Source organism: Babylonia areolata, chromosome 18 (assembly GCF_041734735.1).
Source record: "Babylonia areolata isolate BAREFJ2019XMU chromosome 18, ASM4173473v1, whole genome shotgun sequence".
NCBI lineage: Eukaryota > Metazoa > Mollusca > Gastropoda > Neogastropoda > Buccinidae > Babylonia > Babylonia areolata.
In genome coordinates this window covers 56,073,977-56,089,696 of record NC_134893.1, presented here as the reverse complement: position 1 = coordinate 56,089,696, position 15,720 = coordinate 56,073,977, and the positions used below count along the sequence as shown (strand labels likewise).

The 15,720-nt window shown below is 39.1% G+C and overlaps 1 protein-coding gene across 4 annotated transcripts in view; it reads left to right on the top strand.

Annotated features, from left to right (window-relative positions):
* The window catches only part of LOC143292934 (uncharacterized), a 39,327-nt gene extending 24,151 nt beyond the window's left edge, over positions 1-15,176 (top strand). For 2 of the 4 annotated variants that reach the window (XM_076603635.1, XM_076603634.1), the window contains exons 2-6: positions 6,416-6,514; positions 8,152-8,182; positions 8,677-8,862; positions 11,118-11,193; positions 11,992-15,176. In XM_076603635.1, coding sequence (XP_076459750.1) covers positions 6,437-6,514; positions 8,152-8,182; positions 8,677-8,862; positions 11,118-11,193; positions 11,992-12,124 — 504 coding nt within the window. In that variant the 5' untranslated portion in view covers positions 6,416-6,436 and the 3' untranslated portion in view covers positions 12,125-15,176. Of the gene's footprint in view, positions 1-6,415; positions 6,515-8,151; positions 8,183-8,676; positions 8,863-11,117; positions 11,194-11,568; positions 11,949-11,991 lie in introns of those variants that run through there. The other 2 variants (XM_076603637.1, XM_076603636.1) reach the window with 2 other exon arrangements.
* The last annotated feature ends 544 nt before the right edge of the window (positions 15,177-15,720 follow it).

The window sequence follows — 15,720 nt, the reverse complement described above, 5'->3', positions numbered from 1 at the left end:
ATGCATTCTCACATACACACACAAATAAAGGTGAGTACACAAAATATCTATCAAAGAATCAGATACTAAGTATGATGTGCATATTAACAATAGAATATTAATATTCTGTAATCATATATACCTAAGACATTTAGTAATACATTCATCTCAATCATGAAATGTAGTACCCTGTAGTGCAAATATTTGAGTACATAATCGCATGCAACAAAGACACATAAGTTGAACAGTACATGTAGATGGCAAAGCTCTTGTCAGCAACTGGAAAGGACAGGCCCCCAAAACTTCAGCCACAGTTGTCAAAGCATAAGTTGTTGCTGCAATTTGAGTTATTGTGTGAAAGGTAAATGCAGCCAAATAGTTCAGTGCAGTGAATTTTGTGTTGCTGTTGAATGAATACTTACCTGTTAGTAAGCCATTTCATAATTCTGTTATCACAGTGTTTTCCTCCCACTCAAAACACACCGAAACTGACAAAATCCTAAACATATATTATACTGAGAGCTCTGTTTTTGGTTGTATGTTTTAAATTGAATATAACATTTGTTCTTTCTTTTGAGCTGACCTGTGTATCTAACATGTTGCAGAAAGGGCTGCTCATGGCAGGGCATGTAAGACCTATTCAGTGATCCAAAAAGGCCAGTATGAACAGCTCAGGTAGCGAGCAACATGTTATTGCTGATGCCAGGAAACCTGTGAGTGCCAAAAAAGAGATTTTTTGGTGTGCATTTTCTCTCTTGTGAATCGAATGTCATTTTGTGAAGAAATAAAGATGCATCATCCACCTTTTATTTCTCATTTATTGTGGTTCTTCTACAATGAAATGCATGACTGGGTTCATGGATGGAAGAAAAAGCTAGAGAGCTGAAAGAAAACAGATTCATATATCTGTCATTTTTGCTAGCAACTTAAGTAATATTTGCTCCCTCCTGGGAACCTTTGTCGTGGAATGCCCCATCAACCTACCCATTCTGTATAATGCTCTCAAGTTGCATTTGTTTAAAAATTTGCAGTAATTTTGCAGAAGCTGATCAGCCAAGACCACTGGTAACTTATTGTGGCTGTAACTTTAATATTTTTTCAAAAACAAAAATTTTGAAGAAGTCTCATCCACAACCTGCACCCTGATTTATGAGAAAATCGGGTATCATTCCTTTTCTGCCAACTTTAGATGGAAGTTTTTAGGTTGATTTTAATTTATTTTGAAAACTGACATTTCACTTAATACACACACAAAATTTCCTGGTCCTACTTGTGACAGTTACTGAAATATTCATCTTTGCAGCATGCTACCCCAATAAACAGTCTTTTTTCCGCTGGTCAAATTGAAGATTTTTCAACGTTTGAGACTGATACTTAAAATTCAGTTAATTATCCTGCCTGAAAAAAATTCAGTGCACTTTTTGTTATATATTCTGCAAGATATTTTATTATGAAATGCAACTGTCTATTCTTTTCAGTGCTGTAGACCTTCAAAGTTGCTATTCTGTGCAGATTGACATGTCTTGATTTTCTATTTCCCCCTACTTTGACAGGCATATTTTCCAATTTCTTTGCTGCTGAAGTGTTATTTTTTTCTTGTGCAATATGCCATTATCATATGGTTTTTAGAAGTATATGAGTTTTCATAACAGTATCATCATGGACAGTACAGTATGACTGTGAAAATGTGAAAATATTAAGTACTAACAGCATGGAATATCTTCAGAACCAATCAAGATATTCACTTACTCTTTTTTTTGTTTTTCTTATATTGTCATGTTGTTTGCCAAAAATCACATTTCAGTCATTTTAATGAATATTTAAATTTTCACTGCCGCCACCTATACCAACTCTTGGTCCATCTTCAACTGGAAAAATGTGTGCAAGCAAGACAGTTGGAGGCAAAAAAGGACCTGCTTTAAACCAGGGGAGCAGCAGCCAGCCTTGTGACAGTGACCAGGACAAGCAGCCAAGCAAATGTAGCATTTGTGAGGAGGAGGTGGAGGAAAGACAGCCATCTGTTGGCTGCGAGCTGTGCAGGGCCTGGTACCATGCAAAATGTGTAGGCCTGGGAGAATCATTGTTTAAGGCGGTACGAGCAGAGGCAAACCAGAGGGAGCAGAAATCCGGCCTCCACTGGTACTGTCCTACACCCTGCAACAAATTAGCCAGAAAGTTTCTACTCGGCTTTGGAATGATGGAGGACAGAATAGACGCACTTGAGGGAGAAATGAACAACACGAAGGACCGACTCAAAAAGATTGAGGAAGGAGAATTCCCACCCAAGATGCTGGAAGTGGTTAAAAGTCTGTCAGCAAAAGGAGGGGTAGAACATGCATCAGGAGGGGCAAAATTGGACAAAGATGGCATTGAGAAAATGATGGAGGAGAAAGTCAGAGAGCAGCGAGAAGAGGCAGAAGACAGGGTGAGAAGAAGCAAAAACCTGGTCATCTTTGGACTGGAGGAACCTTCTACAACAGACAAAGAAAAAAGAACTCAGGAAGAAGAAACCATTGTTAAGAGGTTCATGACTGAAATCAACTGCTCAGACAACCAGCACAATCCAACAGATGTCTGCAGACTAGGAAACCTCTCAACAGCAAAAAATCCCAGGCCACTGAGATTCTCCTTCCCCAGCCAACACACCAGGGATGAAGTTCTACAATCATTCAGGAAAGCTAAGAGGGCAGCCAGAGAGCAGGACACAGAGAGCAACACAAACTCCAGTGCGAGAAAAGATATGACACCCACAGAGAGGAAGGATGAAGAGGCGCTTTTCAAGGAGCTCAAGCAGAAACAGGAAGAGGCCAAGACATCGGGGGACGAATCAGCGAAATGGGTGCGCCGAAACGGAAGAGTCGTGAACATCGGGAAATACCCGACACCAGCACGAGAGGGGGAAGACATTAGGCAGAGGTCAGAAGCGTGTAAATAGTGTAGTTTCAAGCCATCTTGTTCAAACTTTTCTAGTCAAGTCACAACTACATTGAACAGTTCTAGTCAGGCAACATCTACACCAAATATTTTATCTAGTCAGACAACACCTACGCGAAAGAGTTCTAGTCATGTCACATGTTTGTACACAAATGCTGATAGTCTTCTTAACAAACGAACTGAATTAGAAGCCATGATAGAAATCCATAAGCCTGCAGTGATTGATATCGTAGAAGTTAAGCCAAAGAACTCGAGATTTGCTGTCCAAGAGAGCGAAACCACCATTCCAGGCTATGATCAATTCCACAACCTAGAGAAGAATGGGCGTGGTATTTGCTTACATGTTAAAAGCGAATTGAGACCATCCCTGAACAACGAACTGGAAACGGACTTTGAAGAGTGTATTTTTATAGACTGTAAGCTCCAAGAAGGAAATATCACAATTGGGCTGATCTACAGAAGCCCCAACATGAGCTCAGGCACCGATAATCATCAAACAGAGGAAAACAACGAAAGCCTAAATAGATTACTTGTAAACGTGGCAGACAAGAAGCACCAAAATTTGCTGCTAATCGGCGATTTCAACTACCCCGATATTGACTGGGTGCATAACAGGAGCTTGAAAGGCAAAAACCACCCAGCCAGCAAATTCCTAGAAGCAACAAAGGAAGCATTCTTGATTCAACACCAGAGAGAACCAACAAGAATTAGAGAAGGCCAGCGTCCAACTCTAGACGATCTGGTGATGACCAACAGGGAAGACATTATAAATGACATCACAATAGCACCAGCTCTTGGAAAAAGCGACCATGTAGTACTGATAGTCAACCTATCCTGTTCATACAAGGAATCTGAAAAGACAGAACACTTCAATTTCGCAAAGGCAAACATTGAAAAAATGAGGCAAGACTTGGAAGACATCAGATGGGAGGAGGAGATGGAACACATGTCAGTGGGAGAGGTGTGGGAAAAGCTGCGTAGGGAACTGGACAAAACAATAGAGAAACACGTCCCCAAAACAGGAGGCTCGAGAGCAAGAAGGAAGAAGGGCTTGATGGAGATACACTCAAAACGGTGTGAAAAAGCACAAGCTGTATAGACGCTGGTTGCAAACCAAAAATGGACAGGACTATCAGGCCTACATCAAAAGCAGGAACAAGGCAACAAAGGCATGCCGCAAATCAAAAAAGAAACTAGAGGAGATGGTAGCAGGACAAGCCAAAACAAACCCTAAGTCATTTTGGTCATACGTAAAGACGAAGACGAAAACAAGGACAAGTATCGCTGACTTGAAGAGAAATGATGGAACAAAGACAACTACAGACAAAGAGAAAGCAGATCTGCTGAACACCTTCTTCCAGAGTGTCTTTACAGTTGAAAAAGAAGGCAACCTACCAGACATGCCTGAATATGAATATGACACAGAGCTATCTAATATGGACATTCTCATGGAAAGCGTCCGCAAGCAGCTGGCGAATCTGAAGATAACCAAAGCCCCAGGACCGGACGGACTCAGCCCTCGCATACTCTCTGAGCTTTCAGATGTCCTCGCGCTACCAGTCACAATTGTGTTCAAAAAGTCTATGGAATCAGGCAAGATCCCAGATGAGTGGAGGACTGCAAATATCACCCCAGTATTCAAGAAAGGAAGCCGTTTCGCAGCCAACAACTATAGGCCAGTAAGCTTGACTTGTGTCCTGTGCAAGGTAATGGGGGTGCTTGTCCGCGAGCATATCACTGAACACCTGCAGCGAAACAACCTCATCGACCAAGAACAACATGGGCTCACCAAGGGGAGATCATGCGTGACGCAGCTGCTTGACACTCTTGACACCTGACAGAGGCCCTGGATGCAGGCGAGGAGTCGATGCAATATACATGGACTATATGAAGGCGTTTGACAGTGTCCCACATCGCAGGCTTGTAGCCAAAGTAGAAGCCCACGGCATCAAAGGAAATGTCCTCCGGTGGATCCAGGACTTCTTGAGCCACCGATCGCAATGAGTCTGTGTCAACGGCGCAATGTCAGAGAGAGGAGAGGTGACAAGCGGCATCCCACAAGGCAGTGTCATCGGTCCAGTTCTGTTCTTGATGTACATAAATGATCTGCCCCGACATGTCCAGAGCCATATCAAGTTGTTCGCTGATGATACGAAGGTTTTTGCAAGAAACGACAATGATACTGCCATGGCAACACTGCAAGACGATCTGGATCGACTTCATGATTGGTCTACAAAATGGCAAATGCAGTTTCATCCTGAGAAATGTTCAGTCATGAGAATAGGGAACCCAAAGACAGACAGGAAATACCACATGAAAGGCCATAATGGACAAGGGGAACTGATAGTTGTTGGAACTAGCAGAAAGTGAGGTAGAGAAGGGACCTTGGCGTCCTGATTGACAAAGGGCTGACCTTCAAGAACCACATCAACCAAGTGACTGAAAAAGCAAACAGATTTCTTGGAGTCTTCCAAAGATCTTTCGACTTTCTCACCCCCGCAGTCTTCATTCAACTATACAAGTCTCTAGTTCGCCCGGTTCTCGAGTATGGACACACAGCATGGCAACCCCGACACAAGACACTGTGCTGCGAACTAGAGGACGTACAGAGGCGTGCCACCAAGCTTATTGCATCACTGAAGGACAAACCATATCCAGAGCGCCTTGCTGCACTGAACCTGCCCAGTCTTGAGCACCACCGCCTCAGGGGGGACATGATCGACATGTATAAATACACGCATGGCCTGTACTTGACCAGCCGCCCCCACATCAGTTACTATCAAGGCAGAGACACAAGAGGGCACAGCCTGAAGTTGGACAAATCACACTGCAGACTCAACATCAGAAGCAGTTTCTTTGTTCAGCGCGTAACCACCACCTGGAACAGCCTGCCAGACAGTGTGGTCACAGCCCCATCAGTCAGTGCTTTCAAGAACAGGCTCGACGCACACTGGAAGGAGCTACCTGCAAAATTCGACCCAGATTGCTACTATTAGTCACTGTCGATATCTTGCGCCACGTATGCATATGTATTTTCACTGTCGATATCTTGCGCCACGTATGCGTATGTATTTTCAGTTGTATTAGTGAGACCTGTGAACAAGCTCCAAAGAGCTTCAACACGGACACAACCAGTAACCAGTATTATGTTTAACCTGTATAGGGCCTCAGTGGCTTCCCATGACACATCTCAAAGGTCCTTGACCAAGTACTTTGTCAAGAGTCGTTTATTCATACGCATATTTTTCCAGTCGTGGATCGAAAAGCGTCATTTGCGCGTTTCAAACGTTGTCGAGAAAATTAAGTTTTAACCCGGTGTTCGGTTGTCTGTGTGTGTGTGTCTGTGTATGTGTGTGTCTGTGTGTCCGTGGTAAACTTTAACATTGTTATGAGACAGAAACCCATTTTGAATAAAACTACTGAATTTGTGACTAATATATTTGCATTTTAATGCTGGATAGTTGTTTTAAATCGATGTTTTATTGCCTTCTTTTTGTTACAGCGTAGGCAGCTACATTCTACAATGGCGTCAACTGGAAGACCCCGTGTTTATTTCGACATGACGGCTAGTGGTGAACAACTAGGAAGAATAGAGTTTGAGGTGCTTGCCAGTAGTAGAATAAAGACCGCTTACTTTGTATTTTCATTGCATTAACTGATTTGAAAGAATATAGAAAATCAACACTATTCAGGAAAAGCTTCCAAACTACGTAAGCAATGACAATTAAAGGTTACCCCCTGCAGAGTATGAAGTAATAATTATCCCATCAACGATATCCATAGCACATCTTGTCATTTGGCAAAAGCCAAAGAATGAAAAAGTAAAGATCACTGTTAGATTATTACACAATGAGACAAAGCGGTTAGCTTAAAAAAAAGTTAGTTTCACACTAAATCGAGCCAATTTTTTATAATCTTTGTTTCATTGCTTCATTTTGAATTGACTGAAAAGGCCATGGGATGTAGTTAACTGATGACCAGTGGATTTTTATTATTTATTTTAGATATATATATAGATTTAACATCAAACTGTACAAAAGTTCTATATTGTTTTCTTTATGCTGTACTTTTTTTCTTCTTATTTTTAAAAAAATCTCTTTTCCAGTTTGGATTAAGAATGATATAAAATCTACCAGCAGCCTATGATAAAATTTGTTTTAAAAAAAGAGAAAAAAAGAAGAAGAAAAAAAAGAAACTAATGAGAGCTGAATATAATCAAAACTTTTAATTGATTCTGAAGGAGACATTTGGTCTCTGTCATATGATTTGTATTTTTTGCTCTGACTCATGTTCAAGGAATGATGTAGTTTCGTTGTTATAATCAGTTCTGATTGTGTACTATTATGAGACAAGAGCCAAGGAGAATTGGGATGGAGGGGGTGTGGACATTTTGCTTCTCTTGATACTCCAGCCAGGACACCTGACAGTGGAAATATTTTGGTCAAGGAAATATTAGTCTAACCATTCTGTTCACAAACATTCCAGCTTCGGATGTTTTAGTCTGCCTCTGTCTCTTTCATCTCTTGCTCTCTCTCTCTCTCACACACACACACACACACACACAAAATCCCATTCTCAATGTCTGTTCTTCTCCACCTCTCCTCCACCCTGCCCATCCTCCTTTCCCCATGTCTTTCAATCCCCTCTCTTTCACTCATATGCATACATGTATGCACAAACACACACGCACACTTTCAAACATATCTGACATGGTCAAACTAGTATGAATCACAGTAAAACACACACACATTTATATACAGACAGACATACATGTACAAATAGATTGCTACAGGTTGAAATGTCTGACTGATGATCTTCCCTGGCTGTAATGTCTGGTGCCAGAATGTAAATGGATCTCTGTGAGCTGAACAGCACTGTCAAAATGTCTTGGCTGGAATGCCTGAAGCTGGAATATCTGAGGCCAGAATGTCCATAATTGAGGTAGGGGAGAGAAGAGTTCTCTAAAAAGACTGAAGATTAGTTTATACATCACACTGATGTGTTTGTGTGTGCATGCAAGCATATTAATATGTTAGTATTTTAAAAGACACATTTTTTCATGTCTTCTCATTCTTCGCATTGATGTGTACTAAATGTCAGTAAGGAGCAAACAATACTAAAAACAAGACAAATTATCATAGGTTTGATAGGATGCTACAATGTATTAATTTATTTCCTTCATGTTGCTGTGCATTTTTATTTTGTTTGAAATAACAGTGATATTTTGTGTTGTTTCAGTTATTTTCTGATGTTGTCCCTAAAACAGCAGGTAAGCATGACAAGATATTATTCATGTGCATATGTGTGTGTGTGTGTGTGTGTGTTTTGAAACTGTACCAAAACTATGTATTCAATTCTAGTATTATGTTGTGATAAAATAATAACACAATACAAATACAGTACAATTATGTTCACCAAAACTTTATGCACCCTCATGTACACAGGGAGCATCAACAGGAATACCAGACATAATTTGCCTGTGTCTCTCTTGAGATATATATATATATATATATATTTATTTAAAACATGCAAAATATTAAGCACAGTCTGTCCTTTGCAGCAACAGATAGTGAATCCCTTTGCTAAACATTTGAAAGGAGTAACTGATGTCATGATTGCTAATCCATCATGACTGCTAATCCAGTGTTGTGAGTTACCCACAATCAATGGGGAAGTGAACATAACATATCCAGAGTGTTTTTGCTTAATTTGTATGTGTGCAATATATATTTTAAATCTTTCATCCTTGATGTGTATTTGCAGAGAATTTCCGTGCCCTGTGCACAGGTGAGAAAGGATTTGGGTTCAAGAATTCAACCTTCCACCGTGTCATTCCCGAATTCATGTGCCATGGAGGTGACTTTACTCGGGGTGATGGGACTGGAGGCAAGAGCATCTATGGCAACACGTTTGAGGATGAGAACTTCAAATTAAAACATAACAAGCCTGGTAAGATGCTTGGGGTTTTCTGCAATATATATATATATATATATATATATATATATATTTATTTATGTATTGCATTTTGTTGATTGTGGTTGTTTTGTTATTCCTGTTGCTCAGGGTTCCCACAGTTCTTTAAAATCTTGGTGAAAACCTGGGAAAGTGGAATAGCTGAGGCTTAAGAATGCAGTGAAAAAACTGCACAGGCCAAAACTCTGTTGGAAAAGTCCTGTCAAAAGCTGTCGGCCGTAAATTTGCTTTCAGTCCAGGAAAATTCTAAACTATGTTCTCCAAATAGATCTATATGAGGAGAGACACAGCATTGTAAGAAACGAAAATGCTAACACTTCTTGAACTGTCCAGAAAACGCGTCTGTAGATGACATCGCGCTGCTTGATTGGCATAGTATCAGAATTAGACATACTGATGTTAACGTTATCCTTCATTGTTTGTTGTCAAAAACCTGTGGAAACCCTGGCTGTTGTCTTTTATGTCAGTTTCCTAATGATTATATGGGAGATGGTGTAGCAGGCGCTGTGGTAATTTTTGAAAGTTGGACGATTGTTGTCCACACAGGTGAACTATGGAGTTTGTGCAAAAAAACAAAACAAAACAAAAAATATGGAGTTTGTGTTTTGCTTGTGTGGTAAATCTGTGTTCTCCTGTGCATGCAATCAACTTCTTTTATGTTGAAATGTAGAACTTTTACAATCCATTGATTTAGGCAACTCATATTGCAGTTTTGACTTAGCTCTGTAGGTTCTGGGAATAGGAGATTTAAATATCTACAGACTGTCACAATTACTGTAGTTGTCCTTTAATTTGAATCCATATGATGTCCGCTGTGTACTGAATATAATAAAAAATAAATAATTATCACTAAAGATACAAAGCCACAGAACTGTCAGCTTTGTTTTTTGTGTGGAATGCTATTTATATATGTTTATATATAAAAATATTTTAAAAGGCATGAAACGTACAAGTAAAATATTGAAAGAAAAAAGAATGGTGTTAATAGCTTTACAAACAAACAAAAAAAGAAATTAAAAAAGTTAGATCGGATTAAAAAAAAAAAAAAAAAGAATCACTTGTAGAAAAGGTAAAGATAAAATGTTTTTGATTACCTGCATTCCAGCTTTTACAGCAGGTTTAGTTTCAAGGAGGTGTCAAAGCATGCAGAGTGAACCATATGCACTACACCACATCTGCTGTTTAAAACAAAAAATGAAAACAAAACAAACGACAACAAAAAAGAGAAGAAAAAGAAGAAGCAAATTTTTGACCTTCACATGTATACCCAACGCACTGAACAGGCCTACAGCAGCAGAAAGCATGTTCCTCGTATACAACACTTCAAGCATAGTTGTTGTTTTTTCTAAAATATTTTCTGTGATATATCTGTTTTGGAATACAGAAAAAAGAAAAACAAAAATATATTCTTAAATCAACAAATGATATTTTCATGATTCATCTATATTTTACACCTTTAGTTATGTTTAGAAATAGAAGTAAATCTACGTCATGAAAGAAAATATGAAACAAACCAGTGAAAAGCATTGAAACTAGATAAACACACTTTGTCCTTATCATGACTGATTTAACTAAGACATGCATCGGTTGCACACTCATGCACGCACACACACACACATACTCGCACACATAAGGGCATGCACACACATACAATACACTAGGTGCTAGGTGTACTTCTTACTGAAACTGAAAGATTGTAGGTATGGCTTTTACACTAATAATGTTCATGATAGGAGAGTTTCATATCTAAAGGAAAGAGAGTGAGAGTGTGTGCATGCATGCTTGTTCTTTGGTAAAACATCTTTGTCCTTTGTACTCTGCTCCCATTTGCACGGAGTCATTCATACTGGCATGCCTTTATACACAGTGTACATTTTTTCCAGGTACGACATTTTTAATGTGCAGATTTTTTTTCCCATGCACATCATTTGTGTGTGTGTAGGTTTTTTTTTCATTGACATTGTTTTGTGTGGGTAATTTTTTTCCATGGACATCATTTTGTGGGGGTAGATTTTAAACCATATACATCATTTTGTGTTTGTAGATTGATTCCATATACATCATTTTATATGTGTACATTTTATACCATGTACACAATTTTGTGTATTGATTTTATGCCTTGTGCAACATTTTGTGTGTATACTTTATACCATGTAAATAAATTTGTGTGTGAAGGTTGTTGTTTTTTTTTTTACAATGCTCATTATTTTGTGTCGGTGGATTTCTTTCAGGTCTTCTGTCCATGGCCAACGCAGGACCCAACACCAATGGTTCTCAGTTCTTTATCACAACAGTGCCGTGCTCTTGGTAAGTGTGACCGAAATGAAAGAAATTATGATGTACATGATTTAGGGAAGTGAGGCCCAGTTACAGCACGAAATCAGCTCCACATTGTCAGCAGTTGCTTGATAATAGTTACCTGTGGGCACTCATATGATGGCTGTACTGCATGTTGTCCCCATGACACTAGAACTAATAGGACTCACCAGTGGCTGTCGTTGCAGTCCATGAATGCAGATGAAGTAGGTATTCATGTTTATCATTTCCAGTCAAGAGAAACAGTGAAGCAGGGAATTCAGAAATCTTGAATCTCATTCATGAGGCTGGTCACACACACACACACACACACACACACACACACACACACACACTCATGTTAATATTTATTTTTGAATTTTGTAGGCTTTCAAGGTCTGACCAACAGGTTGGGTATGTATGTAGGTCAGGCATCTGCTTCCTTTTTTTCTTTTTAAAATTCTTTTTTGAATGATTCAGCGCTTATAGCTTTTAGAGGCGTTTGATTGGCTGAGAGCGGGCGGGCCCGTCTTTTCACTGTTAGCCGCGCGAAATTTGGCCAAGCAGAGCAAACCAATAGGCCTAGTTTGCATCAGTTTGACATGGTAAGTATATGTAACACCAAACATGGAATATAATACAAACTCCTCCTTTTAAGCAGCTGTGGTTATGGGTCAGTCCAAAGCTCCTAGAAACTGAAAGTAAACACAGGTAAAATTTTGACCTAAAGTAATTGATAAGTTTTAATCATGACAGTGAACTTGTGCATGTTTGATGTGGTGGGTTAGAAATTGTTCATATTTTTTGCAGGTTAGACGGCTACCACGTTGTCTTCGGGGAAGTAGCCAGTGGGCAGAAGGTGCTAAGGCAAATTGAGAGGCTGGGAAGTGCAAGCGGGCAAACCCAGAAAAAGATTGAAATTGCTGATTGTGGGGAACTGTAAAGTCTGGAGTGTTGAGGAGACAGTTATCAGTCTGGGAATGAATTGGGAACTTTCTTTTTTTAAGTTCTTAATTCTTGTGATGTTATAAGATATGTGTAATATATGAATCAGTTAAACTCTACTGTCTGGTAATATTTCAAAAGATTTGTAATATGAATCAATCATTGGAAGAAACTGAACAGTTAAAAGTGTTGGTTTTTTTCTTAAATTGCTCAACATTCTTTAGGGTTGGTGGAATTTACAGTGTTCAAGATTTCATCTGGTTTTTCATTTTGACCATAGCAGTGAACATGCCAATAAGTTTGTAAATGAGAATAAATCTAATTCTCTCTTAGATAAAGCTATTTGGCTAAAAACAATTTGGGAGATATTTGGCTATTGTCCATCATTATTTCAGGTGTTGCCATGTTACACTTTTTACTGTCTTCCTGTTGCAAATGCTTGAAATTATGAGTTGATATAAATGAATGGCACTGAATGGACAGAAAATGGATCTGTGACTGCAGTTTGTAGACTAATTGTTTTAGTCTGGTTGTTTGTGTTGAATGCATATTGATGCTTTCTGCTGTTGTACTTTGCTTTGCGAATTGTTCTGCAAACTCTGTCTCACTTCAGTCTTCTGTTTTCCTATTAAGAGAATGATTAATCTATGCTGTGTGCTTTTCCTTTATGGTTGTCAATAGCACATATGCAACACACACACACACGCACGCACACGCATGTATACACACTACATATTCTTCATCATGGCAGAAACTGATCCAAGCATGTCTGATTTGGCTGGAAATCAGTCACCAAAGCCAGATATAATATGAAAGCGTTTTCATTTCATCGAAAGGTCACTACAGTCAGCTTCATTGTCATACAACCATCCCTGGAGAGTTGGGGCAGATGATGCAGCAGTGGAACACAGTGGAGTGCCGTGTAGAGAATGACTGATATCATCTGATACATTTTTATAGGCGTCGGAACAGCCAAAAGAAAAGAAAAAGGGGGGAAAAGGTCATTTCTGATACACATGGCACAGAAAAGAACTCTTTATCCAGGTGCCTGGCACTGTTTTCCAAAGGCTGCACAGCAAAGCACATAACAGACAGCATATTTCACTGCTCAGATTCATACAAGGTGTAATTATATGTGGCGCACTACATCACATGATTCAAAATTTTAATTGAAGGCCATTCTAAATATATGCTCCAGTTATTTATAAACCCAAATCTATGTATCATTTACTGTCAGATTATTCTTATTGCACTCACATATACCAAGATCATTTCGAATCCTATTAGATTTAATGTAATCTTTGGTCAGCCAAAATGGTTCCACGTTCAAGATTTTCATCATTCTGTCTTTTTTATCGCATACAATGACACACATTTTCTTTTTTTTTATGTGATTGCTTGCCAGTACACTAAAACCACACTGTTTCAGTGTTTGGATGAAAATAGAACAGGCACCTAAAGGACACATGACAACAATCACTTCATGCAACCGACATTGCTGGTCTCCTGACTGATTTCAAACCTGTGTTTGTCATGCGTAATAAATTTCAAATTAAATCTTTAATCATGTGGAATATTATATAGTGATAGAACTGACGCGATTGCTTCTTAAAATCTATATTATGGGCATTTGTCTTTGTTAAACAGATTTAACGCATCTCGCAATTTTCAGCTGTGAACCTGTCACAAGGTTTTAACAAGATTCCGTTTCAGGTAGCATAAGTTTACAAATTAACCCTTCACAATCAACATTGCATTTCATTTTATATTCATTAGAAAGGGTGTATTGAGCTCTTTCCTTTGCAACCAATCTGTTGTAAATTGGTTCAAAGATTGCTTAGAAATGTATCATTGAACAATTTGTAACAGGCAGTTTTGGTTAATAATGATTCAGTTTGTGTCGAGTCAATGTAACCAGTTATGTGCTGTCATTCCAGCACGCATGATCAGCATAAATAGTGTGACAGCGTTGACACTTAGCTCTCCTAGACAGTATGTTCATCACACTCGGCCTGTCATCACAAAGTCCACTGCACTGTTTTCTTTTCTCCTTTCCTTAACTATTAAAGATATTAGAGAACCTTTTGTGACTGGCCTCGGTATGACCTGGCCTGCATGATGATCCCTTTTATGTCTTTTTATTCTTTTGATTCCTTTAACCCCTTTGAATCCTCTTAATCCTTTATCCAATCCATCACAACTTAAACCCTCACTCCTTACTACCCATTAATTACGTTTTGGTTGCTGGGAGCAGGATAAACTCCCTTACCTTATAACCTACCAAATCTCAGATTTAAACAGTTACCACTATATAAAAACTCTCAATATGAGATTTGTAAGTCAGATAACTAGGACATGTATATGAAAAATTATGCTTCGCTTCTACTTTGTTTCAGGCTTCATTAAGCACCGTATGCAGCTGACGTCTCCAGGTGACTTTAGTTTCTGTATTGTCGATTGATATTAAACTGTGTTGGGTTCCAAATGAGTATTCCATCACTTCAACAGATTTCTTTTTTCTTTGTGGGCCACGATTCCCACTGGCATTCACTCATATGTACACGAGTGGGCTTTTCAACCAGATCAAAGTGAGTTGTGGGAGGGAGTTTTTCTTCACATGTTGCAGGTCCTATGGTCAGTGATGTTTGCAGCTTCAAGTAGTCTAATCTGTATGACTGTTTTTGTCCCATCACCTAACCAGCCATATGCCATTTTCAGGCATGAATGAACACTGGGTGCATTTGTTTTCCATAACACACCTCATGCTAGTCACCTTGGTTTATGAGATGCTTAAAGCTGACATGGTTTTCTTGTGTATTTAATCAAATGCATTTAAATGCACACAAAAGTTATGAAAATGTTGGCAAGTTTGCCCGTATAATTATGGACCCTGGAGATTGATATAAACAGCCTTAAACCCATCAGAAACTGCTGGAATCAAACTGTGAACATCTAGCGTTCTTGGCACAGAAATCCAGTGTTGATCACCTGACTACTGCACCTGTTAAGTGAAAAGATGACAGCCTGAAAGAGTGACCTATACTATGTTCTGATCTGTGTTTGGGTAAAGTTAAAGTGAGAAGGGGCTACAGGGAGGGAAAGAAGTTCAGAGGATCGGAGACCACTTCACACGCGTAGATTGGAGATTGCTTCACACAAGTAGATTGAAGATCACTTCATACAAGTAGATTGAAGACCACTTCACACATGTAGATCGGAGATTGCTTCACATAAGTAGATTAAAGACCACTTTATACAAGTAGATTGAAGATCGCTTCATACATGTAGACTGGAGACCACTTCACACATGTAGATGGAGTTTGCTTCACACAAGTAGATTGAAGACTACTTCACACAAGTAAATTGAAGACCGCTTCACACAAGTAGATTGAAGACCACTTCACACAAGTAGATTGAAGATCGCTTCATACAAGTAGATTGAAGACCACTTCACACACGTAGATTGGAGATTGCTTCACATAAGTAGATTAAAGACCACTTCACACGCGTAGATTGGAGATTGCTTCACACAAGTAGATTTAAGACCACTTCACACAAGTAGATTGAAGATCGCTTCATACAAGTAGATTGAAG